Genomic DNA, 27,096 nt, shown 5'->3' with positions numbered 1-27,096 from the left:
TGCAGGAGCCCTACAGGGCTGGGGAAAACAGAGACCCCATTCTTGGAGGTCACATAAGGTCTCACACGCACTGGCACCCATCACAAAGCAGTACTTCTATAGGAACCTGGGCTATACCTATCTAGAGGTCTTGCAGGGTCTCCTGGGGAGGTGAAGGTCAATTATAACTCACTGTGAGAGCAAGGACACTGATAGAAGAAGCCCCAAGAAATATAATTTTGAGTGAACTCTCACAGAAGTTCAAATTTCAGCACCAAGTCCTGACACCACACAACAACCCGCAGGCCCCAACCACCAGGATAGGAAAGCCTCAGGTCAAACAACCACCAGGATAGGAATACAAACTCAACCATCAGAAGACAGGCTGCCTAAAGACATACTGAGCTCATAGTCACCTCAAAACACATCCCTTGACATGACACTGTACTTAAAATGGACAAGACCCAGGTCCATGTACCAGAGATTAGGAACCACTCCCTTCTAACAGGAAGCCTGCACAAGCCCCTGGGCCAAATTCACCCACCAGGGAGCAGACACCAGAAGTAAGAGGAATTACAATCCTGTAGCCTATGGAAAGGAGACACAAACGGAATAAAATAACAGAGAATTATGTTACAGATGAAGGAACAAGATAAAAACCCAAAAGCAACTAAATGAGTTGGAAATAAGCAATCTATCTGAAAAGGAACTCAGAGTAATGATAAGAAAGTGATCTAAAATCTCAGAAAAAGAATAGAGGTTCAGATTGAGAAGGTATAAGAAATGTGTAACAAGGTGCTTAAAGTTTTAAAGAAGAAAAAAAGAGAGATGATCAATACAATGACAGGAGTAAAAAATGCACTAGAAAGAATCAATAGCAGAATAACTGAGGCAGAAGAATGAATAGATGAGCTGGAAGACACAGTGGGGGAAATAACAGTCACAGAACAGAATAAAGGATAAAGAGTGAAAAGCAATGAAGACAGTTTCAGAGAATTCTGGAACAATATTAAACACACCAACATTCACATTATAGGGGTCACATAAGGAGAAGGGAAAGATAAAGTGCCTAAGAAAATATTTGAAGATAGTATATATGAAAACTTCCTTAACATGGGAAAGGAAACACTCAGAGATTGTTTCCTTTCCTTGCAGAGATTCCCATATAGGAAAAAACCAAGGAAGAACACACCAAGACACATATTTATCAAATTAAAATTAAAGAAAAAATATTAAAAGCAACAAGCAGGGAGAGTTAGCTAAGATGGCAGAGGGATAGGACGAGGAGACCACTTTCTCCCTCACAAATTCATCAAAAGAACATTTGAAAGCTGAGTAAATTCCACAAAACAACTTCTGAATGCCAGCAGAGGACATCAGGCACCTAGAAAAGCAGGCCATTGTCTTCAAAAGGAGGTAGGAAAAAATATAAAAGATAAAAAGAGAGACAAAAGAGGTAGGGATGGAGCTCCATTCCGGGAAGGGAGTCTTAAAAAAGAGAAAAATTTCCAAGCACCAGGAAACACTCTCACTGCGAAGTCTGTGGTGAGTCTTGGAACCACAGAGGGCAACATAACTGGGAGGAAAAGTAAATAAATAACTAAACCCCACAGATTATGTGCCCAACGGTAACTCCCCCAGCGGAGAAGCAGTGCAGACGCTTGCATCTGCCACTAGCAAGCGGGGGCTGGGCAGGGAGGTGTGGGTTGCATTGCTTAGAGTAAGGACCAGGACTGAATGCCCTGAGGGCAATCTGAGGGAACTAACTTGAGATAGCAAACCAGACTGTGGGATAGCTACCACGTGAACAGCCCTAACCTAAGACACCACCAGGCCCACTCACAGAACACAAGACTGACTAGAGCTATGCAAAAAGCCCTAACCTACGACACCTTCAGGCCCGCTCACAGAACAAAGGACTGAGCAGAGCTAACTAGCTGCAGACCACCCATCCACCTCTGGTGACAGGCAGGTGAGGGCAGCCAGAGCCAGAAGGGAGAAATTATGGCCTCAGAGAGGTATTATCTACCAAACTGTAAGCAGGCTTCATTGCTAACCAAGACTTCTTGGGATTCTGGATGGTCAACATCTGCCTGAGAAGGTGCACCGGTTGTACACCCAGAAAACTGAGCAGCAGGGATGGAGGAGGCGATAAGTCGCAGCAACCGTGCTCGCCAAACACCTGGTCACCTGAGCTGCTTGGACCTGGGAAGGGCACAAAATGCAGGCCCAACCGTGTCTGTGCCTCTGAGGACTACCAGAGAACCTGAACCTGAGTGGCTTAGACCTGGGAAGTGCATACAACCCAGGGCCAGCCTCAGACAGTTCCCGGCAGAGAAACATAGACCCTGAGAAGTGTAGATAGGGAAAGCACACACACCGTGAGCCGGGGCCAGCCCAGTGTGGCCGAGACACTGAGAACATACACCAGTGTTATTTGTTTGAAGCATCCCGCGCTCTCCATAGCATGACTGCACAAGTGAGCCTAAAAAAGTGTCCACCACAGCCATCTTGTGGCATGGCGGAAACTGGACACTGAGGAAACCAGCAAACAGAAGAAGCTAAAACAGAGGAAACCTCCTTGGAAGTGACAGATGCAATAGACTAAAACCCTGTAGTTAGTACCAACTATATAGCAAGGGGCCTATAGATCATGAGAAATACAAGCCAGATCAAGGAACTGTGCTAAAATGAACTGACCCCACACTGCCCACAACACCAACAGAGAAAGTCCTAGATATATTTTTACTATCATTCTTTATTTATTTATTTATTTTTTTACTTTTAAGTCCTCTATTATTCCTTTAATTTTCATTTTTTAACCTACTATTCAGTTCAGTTCAGTTCAGTTGCTCAGTCATGGCAAACTCTTTGCGACTCCATGAATTGCAGCATGCCAGGCCCCCCTGACCATCACCAACTCCCAGAGTTCACCCAAATTCACATGCATCGAGTCGGTGATGCCATCCAGCCATCTCATCCTTTGTAGTCCCCATCTCTTCCTGCTCCCAAACCCTCCCAGCATCACAGTCATTTCCAATGAGTCAAATCTTCGCATGAGGTGGCCAAAGTATTAGAGTTTCAGCATTAGCATCTGTCCTTCAAATGAACACCCAGGGCTGATCTCCTTTAGAATGGACTGGTTGGAACTCCTTGCAGACCAAGGGACTTTCAAGAGTCTACTCCAACACCACAGTTCAAAAGCATCAATTCTTTAGTGCTCAGCCTTCTTCACAGTCCAACTTTCACATCCATACATGACCACTGGAAAAACCATAGCCCTGACTAGACGGAAGTTTGTTGGCAAAGTAATGTCTCTGCTTTTAAATATGTTATCTAGGTTGGTATAACTTTCCTTCTAAGGAGTAAGGATCTTTTAACTTCATGGCTGCAATCACCATCTGCAGTGATTTTGGAGCCCCAAAAAATAAAGTCTGACACCGTTTCCAAATCTATTTCCCATGAAGCGATGAGACCAGATGCCATGATTTTAGTTTTCTGAATGTTGAGCTTTAAGCCAACTTTTTCACTCTCCACTTACACCTTCATCAAGAGGCTTTTTAGTTCCTCTTCACTTTCTGCCATAAGGGTGGTGTCATCTACATATCTGAGGTTATTGATATTTCTCCTGGCAATCTTGATTCCACTTTGTGCTTCTTCCAGCCCAGTGTTTCTCATGATGTACTCTGCATATAAGTTAAATAGGCAGGGTGACAAGATACAGCCTTGACATACTCCTTTCCCTATTTGGAACCAGTCTGTTGTTCCATGTCCAGTTCTAACTGTTGCTTCCTGACCTGCATATAGGTTTCTCAATAGGCAGGTCAGGTGGTCCTGTATTCCCATCTCTTTCAGAATTTTCCACAGTTTACTGTGATCCACACAGTCAAAGGCTTTGGCATAGTCATAAAGCAGAAATACACGTTTTTCTGGAGCTCTCTTCCTTTTTCCATTATCCAGTGGATGTTGGCAATTTGATCTCTGGTTCCTCTGCCTTGTCTAAAACCAGCTTGAACATCTACAAGTACACGGTTCACATATTGCTGAAGTCTGGCTTGGAGAATTTTGAGCATTACTTTACTGGCGTGTGAGATGAGTGCACTTGTGTGGTAGTTTGAGCATTCTTTGGCATTGCCTTTCTTTGGGATTGGAATGAAAACTGACCTTTTCCAGTCCTGTGGCCACTGCTGAGTTTTCCAGATTTGCTGGCATATTGAGTGCAGCACTTTCACAGTATCATCTTTCAGGATTTGAAATAGCTCAACTGGAATTCCGTCACCTCTACTAGCTTTGTTCATAGTGATGCTTTATAAGGCCCACTTGACTTCACATTCCAGGATGTCTCGCTCTAGATGAGTGATCACACCAGCATGATTATCTTGGTCGTGAAGATTATCACTTTGAAAAAAAAAAAGAGTGACCCTATTTTTTAAAGTAAACTTTATATATATATATATATATATATATATATATATATATATATAATAATGTTTGTGACTTTGTTTTTTTTTTCCTTTAATATTGTATTTTTGAAAATCCAACATCTACTGTAGATTTTTAATCTTTGATTTTTGATATTTGTTATCAATTTTGTACCTTTAAGAACCCGATTTTCAATACCCATTTTTACTTGGGAGTGAGATTACTGGCTTGACTGCTCTCTCCCCCTTTGGACTCTCCTTTTTCACCACCAGGTTGCCTCTATCTGCTTCCTTCCCCTTCTCTTCTCTACCCAACTCCGTGAATCTCTGTGTGTGTTCTGGACGGTGGAGATCACTTAGGGAACTGATTACTGGATGGATCTGTCTCTCTCCTTTTGATTCCCCCTTTTATCCTCCTGGCCATATCTGTCTCCTTACTCCCTCTTCTCTTCTCTGTATAACTTCATGAACATCTCTGAGTGGTCCAGACTGTGGAGCATATATAAGGAAGTGATTACTGGCTAGCTTGGTCACTCCTCTTTTGATTCCCCCTCATTTCATCCTGGTTACCTCGATCTCCCTCCTCCCTCTTCTCTTCTCCATGTAACTCTGTGAACCTCTCTGGGTGTCCCTCACTGTGGAGAAACTTTTCATCTTTAACCTAGATGTTTTTTCAATGGTGCTGTATAGATGGAGAAGTCTTGAGGCTACTGTAAAAATAAGACTGAAAACCAGAAGCAGGGGGCTTAAGTCCAAATCCTGAGAACATAAGAGAACCCCTGACTCCAGGGAACATTAATCAACAGGAGCTCATCAAATGCCTCCATACCTACACTGAAACCAAGCACCACCCAAGGGCCAACAAGTTCCAGAGTAAGACATACCACGCAAGTTCTCCATCACCACAGGAACACAGCCCTGAGCTTCTATATACAGGCTGCCCAAAGTCACTCCAAACCCACTGACATCTCATAACACAGTACTGGACACGTTATTGCACTCCAGAGACAAGAAATCCAGGTCCACCGACCAGAATCCCAACACAAGCTTCCCTAACCAGGAAACCTTGACAAGCCACCGATAAAAACCCACTCACAGCGAGGAAACTCCAAAATAAAGAGAACTCCACAAACTGCCAGAATACAGAAACAGATCAGATCAGTCACTCAGTCATGTCTGACTATTTGTGACCCCATGAATTGCAACACGCCAGGCCTCCCGGTCCATCACCAACTCCCGGAGTTCACTCAGACTCACGTCCATCGAGTCAGTGATGCCATCCAGCCATCTCATCCTCTGTCATCCCCTTCTCCTCCTGCCCCCAGTCCCTCCCAGTATCAGAGTCTTTTCCAATAAGTCAACTCTCTGCATGAGGTGGCCAAAGTACTGGAGTTTCAGCTTTAGCGTCATTCCTTCCAAAGAAATCCCAGGGCTGATCTCCTTTAGAATGGACTGGTTGGATCTCCTTGCAGTCCAAGGGACTCTCAAGAGTCTTCTCCAACACCACAGTTCAAAAGCATCAATTCTTCGGTGCTCAGCCTTCTTCACAGTCCAACTCTCACGTCCATACATGACCACAGGAAAAATCATAGCCTTGACTAGATGAACCTTTGTTGGCAAAGTAATGTCTCTGCTTTTGAATATGCTATCTAGGTTGGTCATAACTTTCCTTCCAAGGAGTAAGCGTCTTTTAATTTCATGGCTACAGTCACCATCTGCAGTGATTTTGGATCCCAGAAAAATAAAATCTGACACTGTTTCCACTGTTTCCCCATCTATTTCCCATGAAGTGGTGGGACCAGATGCCATGATCTTCGTTTTCTGAATGTTGAGCTTTAAGCCAACTTTTTCACTCTCCACTTTCACTTTCATCAAGAGGCTTTTTAGTTCCTCTTCACTTTCTGCCATAAGGGTGGTGTGATCAGCATATCTGAGGTTATTGATATTTCTCCCAGCAATCTTGATTCCAGCTTGTGTTTCTTCCAGTCCAGCGTTTCTCATGATGTACTCTGCATAGAAGTTTAAGAAACAGGGTGACAATATATAGCCTTGACGAACTCCTTTTCCTATTTGGAACCAGTCTGTTGTTCCATGTTCAGTTCTAACTGTTGCTTCCTGACCTGCATACAAATTTCTCGAGAGGCAGATCAGGTGGTCTGGTATTCCCATCTCTTTCAGAATTTTCCACAGTTTATTGTGATCCACACAGTCAAAGGCTTTGGCATAGTCAATAAAGCAGAAATAGATGTTTTTCTGGAACTCTCTTGCTTTTTCCATCATCCAGTGGATGTTGGCAATTTGATCTCTGGTTCCTCTGCCTTTTATAAAACCAGCTTGAACATCTACAAGTACACGGTTCACATATTGCTGAAGCCTGGCTTGGAGAATTTTGAGCATTACTTTACTAGCGTGTGAGATGAGTGAAATTGTGCAGTACTTTAAGCATTCGTTGGCATTGCCTTTCTTTGGGGTTGGAATGAAAACGGACATTTTCCAGTCCTGTGGCCACTGCTGAGTTTTCCAAATTTGCTGGCATATTGTGTGCAGCACTTTCACAGCATCATCTTTCAGGATTTGGAATAGCTCAACTGGAATGCCATCACATCCAATAGCTTTGTTCATAGTGATGCTTTCTAAGGCCCAGTTGACTTCACATTCCAGGATGTCTGGCTCTAGGTCAGTGATCACACCATCGTGATTATCTGGGTTGTGAAGATCTTTTTTGTACAGTTCTTCTGTGTATTCTTGCCATCTCTTCTTAATATCTTCTGCTTCTGTTAGGTCCATACCATTTCTGTCCTTTATCGAGCTCATCTTTGCATGAAATATTCCCTTGGTATCTCTGATTTTCTTGAAGAGATTCCTAGTCTTTCCCATTCTGTTGTTTTCGTATATTTCTTTGCATTGATCGCTGAATGCAAGAAGATATAAGAAAGGCTTCTTCAGCGATCAATGCAAAGAATACAGAAAAGCCACCCCAAACTCAGCAACATAAACAAGATGAAGAGACAGAGGAATACCTAGCAGGTAAAGGAACAAGATAAATGCCCACCAAACAAAACAAAAGAGGAAGAGGTAGGGAATTCCAAATAATGATAGTGAAAATGATTCAAAATCTTGAAAATAAAATGGAATCACAGGTAAATAGCCTGGAGACAAGGATTGAGAAGATGCAAGAAAAGTTTAACAAGGACTTAGAAGAAATAAAAGAGTCAATATATAATGAACAATGCAATAAAGGTGATCAAAAACACTCTGGAGGGAACAAATAGCATAACAATGGAGGCAGAAGATAGAATGGTAGAAATAAGTGAATCAGAAACGAAAAAAGAAAAATGAATTAAAAGAAATGAGAACAATCTCGGAGACCTCTGGGAGAATATTAAACACCCCAACATTTGAATCATAGGAGTACTAGAAGAAGAAGACAAAAAGAAAGACCATGAGAAAATACTTTAGGAGATAATAGTTGAAAACTTCCCTAAAATGGGGAATAATCACCCGAGTCCAAGAAACCCAGCGTGTCCCAAACAGGATAAACCCAAGGCGATACACCCCAAGACACATATTAATGAAATTAACAAAGATCAAACACAAAGAACAAATATTAAAAGCAGCAAGGGAAAAAGAACAAATAACACACAAGGGGATTCCCATAAGAATAAGAGCTGATCTTTTTTTTTTTTTTTTGATTTTTTTAAATTTTATTTTATTTTTAAACTTTACATAACTGTATTAGTTTTGCCAAATATCAAAATGAATCCGCCACAGGTATACATGTGTTCCCAATCCTGAAACTCTTCAGGCCAGGAGGGAATGGCAGGACATATTTAAAGTGATGAAAGAAAATAACCTACAGCCCAGATTACTGTACCTACAGCCCAGATTACTGTACCCAGCAAGGATCTCATTCAAATATGAAGGAGAAATCAAAAGCTTTGCAGACAAGCAAAAGTTGACAGAATTCAGCACCACAAAACCAGCTCTCCAACAAATGGTAAAGGATCTTGTCTAGACAGGAAACACAGAAAATGGTGTATAAACTTGAACCCAAAACAATAAAGTAAATGGCAACTGGATCATACTTATCAATAATTACCTTAAACGTAAATGGGTTGAATGCCCCAACCAAAAGACAAAGACTGGCTTAATGGATACAAAAACAAGACCATTATATATGTTGTCTACAAGAGACCCACCACAAAACAAGGGACACATTCAGACTGAAAGGGAAGGGCTGGAGAAAGATATGTCAGCCAAATAGAGACCAAAAGAAAGCAGGAATACCAAATCTCATATGAAATAAAATAGACTTTAAAACAAAGGCTGTGAAAAGAGACAAAGAAGGACACTACATAATGATCAAAGGACCAATCCAAGAAGAAGATATATCAATTATAAATATATATGCACCCAACATAGGAGTACCACAATATGTAAGACAAATGTTAACATGTATGAAAGGGGAAATTAACAAAAACACAATAATAGTGTGAGACTTTCATATCCAACTCACACCTATGGATAGATCAATGAAACAGAAAATTAACAAGGAAACACAAACTTTAAATCATACAATAGACCAGATAGACCAAATTGATATCTATAGGACACTTCACCCCAATACAATGAATTTCACCATTTTCTCAAGAGCACACGGAACCTTCTCCAGGATATATCACATCCTGGGCCATAAATCTAGCCTTGGTAAATTCAAAAAAATTGAAATCATTCCAAGCATCTTTTCTGACCACAGTGCAGTAAGATTAGATCTCAATTACAGGAGAAAAATTCCAACATATGGAGGCTGAAAAACACAATGCTGAATAACCAATAAATCACAGAAGAAATCAAAAAATAAATCAAAATATGCATATATATGAATGAAAATGAAAACACAACAACCCCAAACCAATGGGACACTGTAAAAGCAGTGCTAAGGGGAAAGTTCATAGCAATACAGGCATACCTCAAAAAATAAGAAAAAAAAATCAAATAAATAACCTAACTCTACACCTAAAGGAACTAGAAAAGGAAGAAATGAAGAACCCCAGGGTTAGTAGAAGGAAAGAAATCTTAAAAACTAGGGCAGAAATAAATGCAAAAGGAATAAAAGAGACCATAGCAAAAATCAACAAAGCCAAAAGCTGGTTCTTTGAGAGGACAAATATAATTGACAAACCACTAGCCAGACTTGTCAAGAAACAAAGGGAGAAAAATCAAATCAATAAAATTAGAAATCAAAATTTAGAGATCACAACAGAAAATGCAGAAATACAAAGGATCATAAGACACTACCATCAGCAACTATATGCCAATAAAATGGACAACTTGGAAAAAATGGACAAATTTTTAGAAAAGTACAACTTTCCAAAAGTGAACCAGGAAGAAATATAGTCTTAACAGACCTATCAAAAGCATGGAAATTGAAACTGTAATCAGAAATCTTCCAGCAAACAAAAGCCCAGGTCTAGACGGCTTCATACCTGAATTCTACCAAAAATTTAGAGAAGAGCTAACACCTATCCTACTCAAACTCTTCCAGAAAATTGCAGAGGAAGGTAAACTTCCAAACTCATTCTATGAGGCCACTATCACCCTAATGCCAAAACCTGACAAAGATGCCACATAAAAGAAAACTATAGGCCAATATCACTGATGAACATAGATGCAAAAATCCTTAACAAAATTCTAGCTTACAGAGTCTAACAACACATTAAAAAGATCATACATCATGATCAAGTGGGCTTTATCCCAGGGATGTAAGGATTCTTCAATATTCGCAAATCAATCAGTGTCATACACCACATTAACAAATTAAAAAATAAAAGCCAATTGATTATCTCAGTAGATGCAGATAAAGCCTTTCACAAAATTCAACATCCATGTATGATAAAAACTCTCCAGAAAGCAGGAATAGAATGAACATACCTCAACATAATAAAAGCTATATATGACAAACCCACAGAAAACATTATCCTCAATAGTGAAAAATTGAAAGCATTTCCCCTAAAGTCAGGAACAAGACAAGGGTGCCCACTCTAACCACTACTATTCAACATAATTTTGGAAGTTTTGGCCACAGCAATCAGAGCAAAAAGAAATAAAAGGAATCCAAAATGAAAAAGAAGAAGTAAAATTCTCACTGTTTTCAGATGAATGATCCTCTACATAGAAAACCCTAAAGACTCTACCTATCAATTATTATCTCTATCAATTACTACAGATAATCAATGAATATAGAAAAGTTGTAGGATATGAAATCAACACACAGAAATCCCTTGCATTCCTATACAGTAATAATGAGAAAATAGAAAGAGAAATTAAGGAAACAATCCCATTCACCATTGCAACGAAAATAATAAAATACCTAGGAATATATCCACCTAAAGAAACAAAATACTTATATATTGAAAACTATAAAACACTGGTAAAAGAAATCAAAGAGGACACTAATAGATGGAGAAATATATCATGTTCATGGATCGGAAGAATCAGTATAGTGAAAATTAGTATACTACCCAAAGTAATCTATAGATTAAATGTAATCCCTATCAAGCTACCAATGGTATTTTTCACAGAGCTAGAACAAATAATTTCATTATTTGTATGGAAATACAAAAAACCTTAACTAGCCAAAGCAATCTTGAGAAAGAAGAATGGAACTGGAGGAATCAACCTGCCTGACTTCAGGCTCTACTACAAAGTCACAGTCATCAAGACAGTATGGTACTGGTGCAAAGACCGAAATATCGATCAATGGAACAAAATAGAAAGCCCATAGACAAATCCATGCACGTATAGACACCTTATCTTTGACAAAGGAGGCAAGAATATACAATAGAGAAAAGACAATTTCTTTAACAAGTGGTGCTGGGAAAACTGGTTGACCACTTGTATAAGAATGAACCTAGAACACTTTTTAATGCCATACACCAAAATAAACTCAAAATGGATTAAAGATCTAAATGTAAGACCAGAAACTATAAAACTCCTATAGAAGAACACAGGCAAAACACTCTCCTACATAAATCACAGCAAGATCCTCTATGACCCACCTCCCAGAGTATTGGAAATAAAAGCAAAAATAAACAAATGGGACCTTATTAAAATTAAAAGCTTCTGCACAACAAAGGAAACTATAAGCAAAGTTTTCCCTTTGAAAGACAGCCTTTTCACTCTGAAGACAGCCTTCAGAATGGGAGAAAATAATAGCAAATGAAGCAACTGACAAAGAATTAATCTAAAAAATATACAAGCAACTCTTGCAGCTCAATTCCAGAAAATTAAACAACCCAATCAAAAAATGGGCCAAATAACTAAAGAGACATTTGTCCAAAGAAGACATACAGATGGCTAACAAACACGTGAAAAGATGCTCAACATCATTCATGATCAGAGAAATGCAAATCAAAACCACAATGAGGTACCATTTCACGCCAGACAGAATGACTGTGATCCAAAAGTCTATAAGCAATAAATGCTGGAGAGGGTGTGGAGAAAAAGGAACCCTCTTAAACTGTTGGTGGGAATTCAAACTAGTACAGCCACTATGGAGAACAGTGTGGAGATTCCTTAAAAAGAAATAGAACTGCCATATGACCTAGCAATCCCACTGCTGGGCATTCACACTGAGGAAACTAAATTGAAAGAGACACCTGTACCCCAGTGTTCATTGCAACACTGTTTATAACAGCTAGGACATGGAAACAATCTAGATGTCCATCAGTAGATGAATGAATAAGAAAGCTGTGGTACATATACACAATGGAGTATTACTCACCCATTAAAAAGAATACATTTGAATTAGTTCTAAGGAGCTGGATGAACCTGGAGCCTATTATACAGAGTGAAGTAAGCCAGAAAGAAAAACACCAATACAGTATACTAATGCATATATATGGAATGTAGAAAGATGGTAACGATAACCCTGTATGCGAGACAGCAAAAGAGACACTGATGTATAGAAGTCTTTTGGACTCTGTGGGAGAGGGCGAGGGTGGGATGATTTGGGAGAATGGCATTGAAACATGTATATTATCATATGTTAAACGAATCGCCAGTCCAGTTTCGATGCATGATACAGCATGCTCGGGGTTGGTGCACTGGGATGACCCATAGGAATGATATGGAGAGGGAGGTGGGAGGGGGGTTCAGGATGGGGAACACATGTACACCTGTGGTGGATTCATGTCAACGTACAGCAAAACCAATACAATATTGTAAAGTAATTAGCCACCAATTAAAATAAATAAATTTATATTAAACAAAAAAGAATGAAGGAATGTCATTTGTTGTGACATGGATGGGCCTATAAATTGTCATACTGAATGAAGTAAGACAGACGAAGACAAATATCGTATGTCATGGTTTACATCTAGAATCTAAAATAAGTATAAAAATCAACCTCTTTACAAAACAGAAATAGAGCCACAAATGTAGTAAACAAACTTATGGTTACCAAGGGGGAAAAGAGCGCACAGATAAACGGGAGACTGTGAGTGACACATATGTACAATATATAAAACAGATAAATACTAAGAAAATCCTCTGGTGGCTTCCCAGGTGGCTCAGATGGTAAAGAAACTGCCTGCCATTCAGGAGACCCAGATTTGATTCCTGGGTCTGGAAATTATCCTGGAGAAGGAAATGGCTACTCAATCCAGTATTCTTGTCTGGAGAAATCCATGGACAGAGGAGCCTATTGGGCCACAGTCCATGCGATCACAAAGAATCAGACACGACTGAGCAACTAACATTTTGACTCACTTGCTTTCTGGAAGGAAAGTTATGGCCAACCTAGACAGCATATTAAATAGCAGAGATGTTATTTTGCCAACAAAGGTCAATTTAGTCAAAGTTATGGTTTTTCTAGTAGTCATGTATGGATATGAGAGTTGGACTATAAATAAAGCTGAGCACAGAATAATTGAAGACTCTTGAGAGTCCCTTGGACTGCAAGGAGATCTAACCAGTCCATCTAAAGGAGATCAGTTCTGGGTGTTCATTGGAGGGACTTATGTTGCAGCTGAAACTTCAATACTTTGGCCATCTGATGCAGAGAGCTGACTTATTTGAAAAGACCCTGATGCTGGGAAAGATTGAGGGCAGGAGGAAAAGGGGACAACAGAGACTAAGATGGTTGGATGGCATCACTGACACAATGGACATAAGTTTGGATGGACTCCGGGAGTTGGTGATGGACAGGGAGGCCTGGCACACTGCAATTCATGGGGTCACAAAGAGTTGGACACGACTGAGCGACTGAACTGGAACTGGAAGAATCTACTGTATTGCACAGAGAACTCTACTAAATTCTTTATAATGACCTACATGGGAACAGAATATAAAAAAAGAGTGGCTATATGTGTATGTATCACTGATTCACTTCACTGTACAGTAGAAGCTAAAACAACATTTTTAAATCAAATATACTACAATAAACATTAATTTAAAAAATAAAATTAGAAATACTGAACTTACATTAAATATATACTATTTAAATCACAGTGTTGGTAAAACTTCACTTGAGTTTATTTAGACATATAATTTATTTTTATAATTTCAGAGGGAAGCTTTCTTAAAAATGTTCAGGGGCAAGAGACTCCCATAGAGAATAAACCCAAAGAGAAACATGACAAGATGCATATTAATCAAACTAACAAATATTAAACACAAAGAACAAATATTAAAAGCAGCAAGGGAAAAGCAACAAATAACATGTAAGGGGATCCCGATAAGGCTAACAGCTGACCTTTCAACAGAAATTCTGTAGGCCAGAAGGGAGTGGCAGGATATACTTAAACTAATGAAAGAAAACAAACAAACAAACAAACATACACCAAGATTACTCTATACAGCAAGGATCCCCTTCACATTTGATGGAAAAATCAAAAGTTTTAACAGATATGCAAAAGTTAAGAGAATTCAGCACCAACAATCTAGCCTTACAACAAATGCTAAAGGAACTTCTCTAGACAGGAAACACAAGAGAAAGAAAAGACCTATGAAAACAAACCCAAAACAAAATAAATGGTAACAGCATCATACATATCAATAACTACCTTAAACATAAATGGATTAAATGATTCAACCAAAAGACACAAACTGGCAAAATGGATACAAAAAAAGAAACAGTACATATGCTGTCTACAACAGACCCACTTCAAATCAAAAGACATATATAGACTAAAATTTAGGGGATGGAAAAAGATATTCAAAGCAAATGAAAATCAAAAAAGTGTGAGTAGCAATACTCATATCAGATAAAATAGACTTTAATGTAAAGACCATTACAAGAGGAAAGGAAGGAGACTATGTAATGATCAAGGGATCAATCCAAGAAGAAGATATAATAGTTTTTTTTTTTTTTTAATTTTTATTTTATTTTTAAACTTTACATAATTGTATTAGTTTTGCCAAATATCAAAATGAATCCATCACAGGTATACATGTGCTCCCCTTCTTGAACCCTCCTCCTTCCTCCCTCCCCATACCATCCCTCTGGGTTGTCCCAGTGCACTAGCCCCAAGCACTCGTTTCATACATGATATTTTACATGTTTCAATTAAATATATATGCACCCAACATAAAACCACCTCAATACATAAGGCAAATGCTAACAACTATTAAAGAGGAAATTGACTGTGACATAACAATAGTTGGAAACTTTAAAACTCCACTCACACCAATGGACAGATCATCCAGATAGAAAATTAATAAGGAAACACAAGCTTTAAATGACAGATTGGATCAGTTGGACCTAATTGATATCAACAGGGCATTTTATTCAAAAAAAAATAAATTTCACTTTTTTTCTCAAGTGCACATGGAACATTCTCTAGGATAGATCACTTTTGGGTCACAAATGATGCCTTGGTAAATTTTAAAAAACCTGAAATCGTCTCAAGCATCTTTTCTGACCTCAACATTATAAAATTAGATATCAACTACAGAAAAAAAAAAAAAAAACTGTAAAACCACAAGCACAGAGACACTAAGCCATATGCTTCTGAATAACCAAGCAATCACTGAATAAATCAAAGAGGAAATTAAAAAATACCTAGAAACAAATGACAATGAAAACTTGATTACCCAAAACCTAAGGGGTGCAGTAAAAGCAGGGCTGAGGCAAATTTATCACAACACAAGCTTATCTCAAGAAACAAGATAAACACCAAATAAACAATCTAATCTTAAATCTAAAGCAACTAGAAAATGAAGCACAAAAAAACCCACAAAAAAGCACAGAAAAATGAAGCACACAAAACAAATGTTAGTAGAAGGAAAGAAATCATACAGATCACAGCAGAAATAAATGAAAAACAATAACAAACACAAAAGAAAAAATAAAACTAAAAGCTGATTCTTTAAGAAGATAAACAAAACTGACATACCATTAACCAGACTCATTAAGGAAAAAGGGAGAAGATTCAAATCAATAAAATTAGAAATGAAAAAGGAGAAGTTACAACAGACAACATAGAAATACTAAAATCATAAAAAAAAACAAAAAAACACTTCTACCAGCAACTATATGCCAATAATATGGACAACCTAGATGAAATGGACAAATTTTTAGAAAAGTATAACCTTTCAAAACTGGACCAGGAAGAAGTAGAAAATACGACCAGGCCAATCACAAGAATACAAATTGAAACTTTAATCAAAAATCTTCCAAACAAAAGCCCAGGGCCAGATGGCTTCACAGGTGAATTTTACCAAATGTTTAGAGAACAGCTAATACCTATCCTGCTCCTAGTCTTCCAGAAAATGGCAAAGGAAGAAAACTCCTACACTCATTATACTTGGCCACTATCACCCTGATATCAAAACCAGACAAATGTGCCACAAAAGAGAAAATTACAGACCAATATCACTAATGAACAAAGATGCAAAAATCCTCAACAAAATTATAGCAAATAGAACCCAAGAACACATTTAAAGGATCATACATCATGATCAAGTGGACTTTTCCACAGGGAAGCAAGAATTCTTCAATATATACAAATGAAACGTGGTGGTACACCATATTAACAAATTGAAAAGTAAAAACCATATGATAATTTCAATATACGCAGAGAAAGCTTTTGACAAAATTCAACACCCATTTATGATTAAAAAAAAAAAAAAAAACTCTCCATAAAGTAGGCATAGAAGGAAACTGCTTCTGCTGCTGCTAAGTTGCTTCAGTCGTGTCCAACTCTGTGCAACCCCAGAGATGGCAGCCCACAGGCTCCCCTGTCCCTGGGATTTTCCAGGCAAGAACACTGGAGTGGGCTGCCATTTCCTTCTCCAATGCATGAAAGTGAAAAGTGAAAGTGAAGTCGCTCAGTCATGTCCAATTCTTAGCGACCCCATGGACTGTAGCCTACCAGACTCCTGTGTCCATGGGATTTTGCAAGTAAGAGTACTGGAGTGGGTTGCCATTGCCTTCTCCGAGAAGGAACCTACCTCAACATAATAAAGGCCATATATGATAAACCCACAGCAAACATCATTCTCAACAGTGAAAAACTGAAATTATTTCCCCTAATATCAGCAACAAGACAAGGGTGCCCACTCTCATCACTATTATTCAATGTAATTTTGGAAGTCCTAGCCACAGCAATCAGAGAAGAAAAAGAAATAAAAGTAATCCATATTGGAAAAGAAGAAGTAAAACTCTAAGTTTGCTGATGCATGTGTGTATGCTCAGTTGCTCAGTCCTCTTAGACTCTTTGTGATCTCACACATGATAGCCTGCCAGGCTTCTCTGTCCATGGAATTTTTCAGGCAGCAATACTGAAGTGGGTTCCAATTTCCTACTATGGGAGATCTGCCTGACTCAAGGATTGAACCCATGTCTCCTGCATTTCCTACACTGGCATGTGAATTCTTTACCACTGAGGCAACTGGGAAGCCCTGTTTGCAGATGATATGATACTAGAGGAAAAAACCTTAAAGATGGCACCACAAAATCACTAGAGCTAATCAATGAATGTAGTAAAGTGGCAGGATATAAAATTAATACACAGAATTCCCTTGCATTCCTAGACAGTAACAATGAAAAATCAGAAAAAGAAATTAAACAAACAATCCCATTCACCATTGCAACAAAAATTAAAATACTAGGAATAAATCTACCTGAAGGGACAAAAGACCTGTATGCAGACAACTATAAGACACTGATGGAAGAAATTAAATATGACACAAACAGATGGAGAAATATACTATGTTCTTGGATTGGAAGAATCAATATTGTGAACATGATTATACTATCCAAAGAAATCTACAGATTCAATGCAATCCTTGCTGCTGCTGCTGCTGCTAAGTCGCTTCAGTCGTGTCCAACTCTGTGCAACCCCATAGACGGCAGCCCACCAGGCTTCCCGTCCCTGGGATTCTCCAGGCAAGAACACTGGAGTAGGTTGCCATCTCCTTCTCCAATGCATGAAAGTGAAAAGTGAAAGTGAAGTCTCTCAGTCGTGTCCGACTCTTAGCGACCCCATGGACTGCAGCCTACCAGGCTCCTCTGTCCATGGGATTTTCTAGGCAAAAGTACTGGAGTGGGGTGCCATTGCAAACTACAAATGGTATTTTTAACAGAATTATAACAACAAATATCACAATTTGTATGAAAACACAAAAGACCATGGATAGCCAAAGCAACCTTGAGAAAGAAAAACGGGGCTGGAGGAATCAACCTTCCTGACTTAGACTATACTACAGTGCTACAGTCATCAAGACAGTATGGTACTGGCAAAAAAAAAAAAAAAAACAAACAGAAATATAGATCAATGGAATGAGATAGAAAGCCTAGAGATAAGCCCACAATAGTCGGCACCTTATCTTTGACTAAAGAGCTGAGAATATACAATGGAGAAAATACCTCCTTTACAATAAGTGTTGCTGGGAAAACTAGACAGCTACACATAAAAGAATGAAACTAGAACACTTCCTAACACCATACACAAAAATAAACTCAAAATGGGTTAAAGATTTAAATGTAAGGCCAGAAACTATAAAGCTCTTAGAGAAAGTCACAGGCAGTACATTCCGACATAAATCAAAGCAAGATCCTCTTTGACTTACCTCCTAAAGTAATGGAAATAAAAACAAAAATAAACAAATGAGATTTAAAAGCTTTTTTCACAGAAAAGGAAACAATAAAAAATATTAAAAGACAAACCTCAGAATGGGAGAAAATAATTGTAAACAATAAAACTGACAAAGGATTATTCTCAAAAATATATAAGCAGCTCATATGGCTCAATATCAAGAAAAACAAATAGCCCAATAAAAAAATTAGTAAAGACCTAAACAGACATTTCCCCCCCAAAAAAAATACAGATGACAAATAGACACATGAAAAGATGCTCAACACCTCTAATTATTAGAGAAATGCAAATCAAAACTGCAATGAGATTATGTCACACCAGTCAGAAGGCCACCATCAAACAAAATCTACAAACAATAAATGCTGGAGAGGATGTGGAGAAAAGGGAACAGTCTTTCACTGTTGGTGGGAACATAAGTTGATACAGCCACTATGGAGAACAGTATGGAGATTCCCTAAAAAGCTAGGATTAAAACTACCATATGACCCAGCAATCCCAAGAATGGGCATATAGCCTGTTGTTGTTCAGTCACTAAGTCATGTCCAACTCTTTGTGAACCCATGAACTGCAGCATGCCAAGCTCCTCTGTCCTTCACTATCTCCCTGTGTTTACTCAGTCTCATGTCCATTGAGTCAGTGATGTCATCCAACCATCTTATCCTCTGTCCCCACCTTCTCCTGTTACCAGCATCAGGTCTTTTCCAATGAGTCAGCCCTTTGCATCAGGTAGCCAAAGTACTGGAGCTTTAGCCTCAGCATCAGTCCTTCCAATGAATATTCAGGGTTGGTTTCCTTTAGGACTGACAGATTTGATTTCCTTGCTGTCCAGGGGAGTCTCAAGAGTCTTCTCCAGCACCACAGTTTGAAAGCATTAATTCTTCAGCCCTCAGCCTTCTTTATGATACAACTCTCACATTCATACGTGACTACTGGAAAAAACATAGCTTTGACTATACAGATCTTTTTTGGCAAGGTGATGTCTCTGCTTTTTAATACACTGTCTAGGTTTGTCATAGCTTTTCTGAGGAACAAGCATCATCTTTTATTTTTGTGGCTGCAGTCACTCTCCACAGGGATTTTGAATTCCAAGAAACTAAAATCTGTTACTGTTTCTACTTTTTCGCTATTTATTTGCCATGAAGTGATGGGACTGGATGGGCTTTCCATGTGGAAGTAGTGGTAAAGAACCTGCCTGCCAATGCATGAGATGTGAGACATGGGTTCCATCCATGGATCAGGAAGATCCCTTGGAGGAGGGCATTGCAATCCACTCCAGTATTCTTGTCTGGAGAATCCCATAGAAAGAGGAGCCTGGTAGGCTAAAGTCCAAAGAGTTGTACAGAGTCAGCCACAACTGAAGCGACTTAGCACACACACACAATGGGACCAGATGCCAAAGACCAGCAGTGGGACAACCAGTGCACTGGGCATGTTGTACAGTTACATGGAGCAGCTGAAAGGCATGTTCCTGAGAGTCAGGCCTGAAAAACTGGATGTCTACTGGAGAAGAATGGCAAACCACTTCAGTATTCTTGCCTTGAGAACTCCATGAATATGATGAAAAGGGCATATATGCTGGAAAAATCATAATTGAAAAAGGCCCATGTACCCCAATGTTCATAGCAGCACTATTTACATAGCTAGGACATGAAAGCAACTCATATGTTCATAGATCTATGAATGGATAAAGAATTTGTGGTATATATATTCAATGCAGTATTACTCAGCCATAAAAAATAACACATTTGAGTCAGTCCTAGTGAGGTGGATGAACCTAGAGCTTGTCATACAGAGTGAAATAATTCAGAAAGAGAAAAACCAAATATGGTATATTAATGCATATATAAGGAATCTAGAATAAGGACATTGATTAACCTATTTGCAGAGAAGGAATGGAGACACATATGTAGAGAATAAACCTGTAGACACAGTGGGGAAGGAAAGAGTAGTATGGATAGAGAAAGTAGCATAGACGTATATACACTACCATGTGTAAAATAGATAGTTGGTGAGAATTTGCTGTTTAACACGGGGAGCCCAGCTATGCACTCTGTGGTTATCTAGAGGGGTGGGATGAGGGAGAGGATGGAGGCTAAAGAGGAAGGTGATATAAATATAATTTGGCTTATTTGTATTGTTGTGTAGCAGAAACCATCACAATATTGTGAAGCAATTTTCCTCCAATTAAAAATAAATTAAAAAATAAAATCCCATTAAAACACAATAAATGAGGTCTAAAAATTCAATCACATAAAATTAAAATTATACTATTGGGAATTTTGATGACAAGCAATATTTTTTAGTCATTTTTTATTGTCACAAAAGAAAAATTTTTAAAAATCAATTGCTATACTGCAGACAAGTAAATAAATTTTGATATTTGGCAAAACTAATACAATTATGTAAAGTTTAAAAATAAAATAAAATAAGATTAAAAAAAAAAAAAAGTCCTCAAAGATCAGGTATCATTCACTTCCTAACAGAATCTCTCTCCATCATGAAGGAGAAACTTTAACTTATTTATGTTCTCTTGAGAATGTTGGACTGGCGTACAGGAGCTGGGAGCTAGTGTCAATCATCATATACTGCTTTCTGTTTTCCTAGCATTTCAGTGTAAGCATCAAATTAATTTTATATCCAAACCATGGGCATCAGTATAAAATTATCACCAATTTATTTTCTTAGAACAGTCCTTTAAAGTGGAATCAACTCTTGGTTTTCCTTCCTTTTTTCTGAGGAAATATAATGATAATGTGTGTGTGCATGCTCAGTCACTTCAGGCGTGTCCAACTCTTTGTGACTCTATGGACTGTAGCCTGCCAGGCTTCTCTGTTCATGGCATTTCTTAGGCAAGAATAGTGGAATGGGTTGCCATGCCCTCCTCCACAGGATCTTCTTGACCCAGGGATTCAACTCAAGTCTCCTGTGTTTCCTGTATTGGAGGCAGATTCTTTACCTCTTGAGCCACCTGGGAAGCCCTACAATAATATACAGTAGGAAACCCCTCAAACATGGCTGAAGAAGTGTACGGATAAAGCAAATGCTGCAAAAATCAGTAAAAGAAAGTAAAGAATTTCTTCTGCCACTAATACTGGATTTGTAATTTGAGCACAATGATATTTTCTCTCAAATAAAAGTACTTAAATACCCTCAAAAAACGTTTGGGGACAAATTCTTTGTTTTCACTTCACATGGTTTCACACTCGATAGAAAGTGACTATTATGATGAAAAATATCTATGAGATGATAACAGTTTCTTTATCATAATAAGCATACCTTAATAAAATGGCTTAGGAAATGGAGAATTATAATGATTTAGTGTGCTAAATATGACTAACAAGGTAAATGCCAACTATTAAAATTTATGAAGCTTTAATAATAACTTTAAGAGAAGCATCATACATTGAATATTTATATAGATAGGCTTTCCTTTACACAGCAACTAATAATTGGAAAAAGTTTATGAATAATCCTTATTTACTCATTCTAGATTCATGGTAACTAAATTCAACAAGCTGTTTCCTAGGCTAGAATAATCATTTTTATTAATAATTATTTAATTTCCTTCTTTTAATATATCATGATAAAACTGATAACTAAAGACAGATGATTTGCCTAATTTTCCAAAGTGAATTGAAAATCTAGGATTAAGATGCCTTTTCTCTGAATTTCTGATGAAATAATCTCAGGCCCAAATCTGTTAAAGCAACTGCCATTTCGTAAGTGTCATCATGTTACTAATTAAAGTTGAAAACAAGCTGGTTTCAAAAGCCAGACATATTTAAGCTTACCCTGAGGACGGTTAGCTTTTTTGCGAGCACCAAGCCGTCGTGCTTCATCTTCTGAGTCAAGATCGTGTCTTTCATTGTCAGATACAATCTTGTGCTCTTTTTCACTGTCAGACTTTATGAAGTATTTCTCCCTTTTTTCATTCATTTGAAGTCTCTCATGTTCAGAGTGCAATAGAGACTGTTCCACCTCCATTATGTGTATATGTCTTCCATTTTCAAATTCATTTTGATATCTTTCATTTTCAAAATCTGTTCTATGTTTTTCAGAATCAGAATCTATTTGATGTTTTACAAACTTATCCCAATGCTTTTGAAGGTCATCTTGACATCTTCCAGAACTACCCTGAAGTCTTGAAGATCTGTGTTGGTATTTTATAGAGCTGTCCCAGCATCTACCACAGTCAAAGTTCAACTGTTGTCTTTCAGAGCCAGGCAGGTATCTTTCATATTCATACCTGAGGTCCATCCAGAATCTTTCCAATTCAGAGGCTCTTTGGCAATCTTCAGCCTTCATTATGGGATTCACTGAATCAGAGCTCATATCCAGGCTTTCAGAATCCAAGTCCATTGTGTGTCTTACAGACCAAGAATCTACATAGTACCTCTCAGTTTCAGTGCTCAACTGGAATGTGTTAGCATTCATGAGGCATTTCACAGAGGCTGAGGTTAGCTCATATCTTGTTGAGTCTGAATCCATCCTACATGGTTCAAAGTTAGAGTGCATTATATGTCTCTCAGATCTAATCTTCTCCTGGTGTTTTCCTTCCTCCATCAGATATATCCCAGATGCAGAGCCTGAGTCTACTGCATCCCTTTCAATGTATGAGTCCACCACATATCTCTCAGACGCAGAGATTAGCCAGTGTTGTTCAGTCTCCATTAATCTTTTTTCAGACTCCATGAAGCATTTTATAGAATCTGAGGCCATCTGGCATTTTTCTGCCTTCAGCACGTGTTTCACAGATGCAGAAGCTATGGGGTATTTTTTTGAGTCTGAGTCTATCCTGGGTCTTTCATTGTAAGAAGCCATCACATATTTTTCAGAATCAGAGTCTGCCAAGCTTTTTTCTGAATCTGGGTTCATACAGCGTTTCAGAGGGCCAAATTCCAGCTGGCATTGTTCAACTCCAATTAGGTGTTGCTCTAGGTTTGATGCTATGTGGAATTTTTCTGCTTCTAGCAGGTGTTTCTGAGAGTCTGGGTCCATGGGACAATTTTCTGAATCTGAGTCCATTCCCCATGTTACTGAGTCAGAGTCTTTTGAGTGCTGTTCTAAGTCAGAGTCCATACCAATGCCTCTGTCAGAGTCAGAATCAATCACACAGCTTTCAGAGCCAGAAGTCAGCAGAGGGGCATCACTTTCAATTATCGTTAGGTCTTGGAGATTTTTATAGTCAAAATAACTGGTTGAATTGTCAGAAACTTTTGTATCAGAAACTTCTGTTTCAGATGTGGTTCCTTCATCATGTGGCATGACAACTGCTCCTTCATTACTTAAAGAAAAGACAAATATGAATACTTAAAAAATATTCATCAAATATGTTGGAAAATACATTATTTCTCTGTTGAAAAGTCTTCTGTAGGAGAATATTATAAAGTACATATTCTTATCAGGTTTTAGAAAGCGTGTGGCATCATTATGCTTCTTGTGAACAAATCAGAAGAAAATCAGTGTAGGTAGATTTTACATTCACTTGCATTTACCTTCATATTAACTGTTTTCCAGTGTACCTGAAAGTACTCACCTGAATATGATACTTCCTTGCAATATACTATTCTCTTGTCCTTATCCAGTCAGTGCATCATTATTTTGAAAACTGAATATTATGCTAAAATATGGTAGAAGAATTACTAATTCTATATTCTACTCCAAGTTAAGATTACATGTATATAGACTTGATTATCAGTGAAACTTACCTTTGGGTGCAGAGGCTTTCTAGAGAAAAATATCCAAATCTATTAGATACTGTTTCATTTGGAAGGGGCACATCTTGAAGGTGAAATATACGTTCAATGGGTGAATTAGTTGCAGTTATTGGCTGCAAAGCAAAATAAATCATAAACAAAGTTACAATTTCTTAGTTACATTTAATGTGAAACATAGCACATTTAGGTATTTTGATTGTGGGAACAGTGTCACTTCATTATCTGCACTTATGTTTAAGGGAAAGGTATAATGAAAACATTTTTCAAAATAAAACTTCAGAAATAGCATTTACGTATAAAAGGAAATATGCTAGATACATTGTGAGATATCTTCTTAGCCTCTACTTTTCCATAAACTAATGTCCATCCCCAAATGCCTCATTGGCGCTATGTTGCCTTGGAGTAATTGGCGTTTGACACAAATTGGGGCAATAAGATTTTTTTTCCTGCAGAGTTATAGTTAGAATTCAGAATAGTTCTTTTTTTTTTTTTTCCTTCTGGTTGCTTGAAATAAGGACAGGCAATCAGGGGCAGTATGAAGAAGTAATGTCTGGCATATCCCTAGAGAAGTAAAAAAAAAAAAAAAAGTGTAGAGAGTGTAAATAATAAAATATCAATACATTAAGGAAGTAGAAACAAAGGATCATATGCCTCTAGAGAAACAGATGGATATATTTTCTACCTGAGCTCTTAATTCCAGTTCCTACTAAGTATTAATTTTACTTTCTTCCCTTGAGCTCTCTAAGGTAATCAAGATCCTTGACTTAATGTTTTTTACCATTTTTCCTTTTTAAAAAATTAATTGATTTATTTTAATTGGAGGCTAATTACTTTACAATATTGTGGTGGTTTTGGCCATACATTGACATGAATCAGTCATATTCTGATTGATTATGATGGAGGTGTACATGTGTCCTCCATCCCAAATTCCCCACCCACCTCCCTCCCCATCCCATCCCTCTGGGTTGTCCCAGTACATCAGCTTTGAGTGCCCTATTTCATGCATCAAACTTAGACTGGTGATCTATTTCACATATGGTATTATACATGTTTCAATGATATTGTCTCAAATCATCTCACCCTCACCTTCTCCCACAGAGTCCAAAAGTCTGTTCTTTGTCTCTGTGTCTCTTTTGCTGTCTCGCATATAGGGTCATCATTACCATCTTTCTAAATTCCATATATATGCGTTAATATACTATATTGATGTTATTCTTTCTGACTTATTTCACTCTGTATAATAGGCTCCAGTTTTATCCACCTCATTAGAACTGATTCAAATGCATTCTTTTCAATAGCTGAGTAATATTCCATTGTGTATATGTACCAAAGCTTTCTTATCCATTCATCTGCCGATGGACATCTAGGTTGCTTCCATGTCCTGGCTATTGTAAACAATATGTCGATGAACATTGGGGGACACGTGTCTCTTTCAAATCTGGTTTCTGTATGCCCAGCAGTGGGATTGCTAGGTCGTATGGCAGTTCTATTTCCAGTTTTTTAAGGAATCTCCACACTGTTCTCCATAGTGGCTGTACTAGTTTGCATTCTCCCCAACAGTGCCCGCTCCAGCATTTATTGTTTGTGGATTTTTTGATAGCAGCCATTCTGACCAGCGTGAGATGGTACCTCATTGTGGTTTTGATTTGCATTTCTCTGATAATGAGTGATTTTGAGCATCCTTTCATGTGTTTGTTAGCCATCTGTATGTCTTCTTTGGAGAACTGTCTGTTTAGTTCTTTGGCCCATTTTTTGTTCAAGCCAGTATGAGTGGGGATCTGTTCCTTGAGAGAATAGCATTGAAATATATACATTACCATATGTAAAATAGAAGAAAAGTGCAAGTTCGATGCATGAAGCAGGGCACCCAAAGCTGGTACCCTGGGATAATCCAGAGGGATAAGGTGGGGAGAGAAGTGGGGGGTTCAGGATGGGGGGTTCATATGTATTCCTGCAGCTGATTCATGGTGATATATGGCAAAAATCATCACAATATCATGAAGTAACTATCCTCCAATTAAAATTAATTAATTAAAAAAAGAATTCTAGAAGAAGAAAACAAAACAATGAAAAGGTCCTTCATAAGACATCAAAATTGTTGTTAATATATTATTGTTAACCTCAAAGTAGAACATACATAATAAATGAGACTTAGGTGAAGAAGTAGTCCAAGAAAAGGAAAAAAGAAGAGTTGAAAAATGATCAAAAAATAATTTTATCTATGTAAAGAGATATATTCCATCTTCCAACAAAACTTAAGTAAAAAATAATGGATTTAAACAACGTGTTATTTAAATACAATATAATAAAAAAATACTCAAGTTTTAAAATACTATAGAATTAATTATAGTAACATTTTTGTAATCTCCTGTTCCAGTCAGTAATTGTGAGACTCAAATTAGATAGTATTTAAGAGAAAACACTAATTCAAAATAAAAGATAAAGACAAATAATGTAAATTATTAACAGATATTAAAAAGATGGGTGATTTTATTTATAAAGCAAAAGTATGAGAAATTTTGAAACTTCCACATCTTAGGTGAGGTATATAGCAAACAATTTTCATGTGCTTCTAAACACTGATCTATAAGTGCAAATACTCAGAACTACTTTGACTCCTATTCTCAAATCACAGTAATGGATTTCAATTATGATTGTTCTGTCACTAGTTTTCATTATTTTGAAAGTCAAGACAAAAAGGGTTAGGGAAAGTACAGCAAATTTTATTCAATTAGACATTATCTAAATTTAAACAAATAATATCTGCCTTCATAGGTTGATAACTAACATCTTGTCATGTATATGATTTATTAGTATACCTAGTCTCCTGAGGAAATATATACATCATGCTTCTACACTTTCCAAAAGAACATTGTACTA

At 37.8% G+C, this 27,096-nt stretch overlaps 1 protein-coding gene across 8 annotated transcripts in view; it reads right to left on the bottom strand.

The window, feature by feature from the left end:
• Positions 1-27,096, bottom strand: part of LOC147340723 (uncharacterized) — a 467,968-nt gene that overhangs the window by 40,863 nt on the left and 400,009 nt on the right. For all 8 annotated transcript variants that reach the window (XM_086386242.1, XM_086386239.1, XM_086386241.1 and 5 more), the window contains 2 exons: positions 24,208-24,329; positions 22,291-23,783 (listed from right to left, as the gene is read on the bottom strand). In XM_086386242.1, coding sequence (XP_086242368.1) covers positions 22,291-23,783; positions 24,208-24,329 — 1,615 coding nt within the window. The remainder of the gene's footprint in view (positions 1-22,290; positions 23,784-24,207; positions 24,330-27,096) is intronic.

This window comes from Bos grunniens, chromosome X, assembly GCF_055505025.1.
Source record: "Bos grunniens cultivar Pamir isolate PY7600 chromosome X, Bosgru_T2T1.0, whole genome shotgun sequence".
Lineage (NCBI taxonomy): Eukaryota > Metazoa > Chordata > Mammalia > Artiodactyla > Bovidae > Bos > Bos grunniens.
The sequence above is the reverse complement of the archived record's forward strand: the minus strand, read 5'-3'. Positions and strand labels throughout refer to the sequence as shown.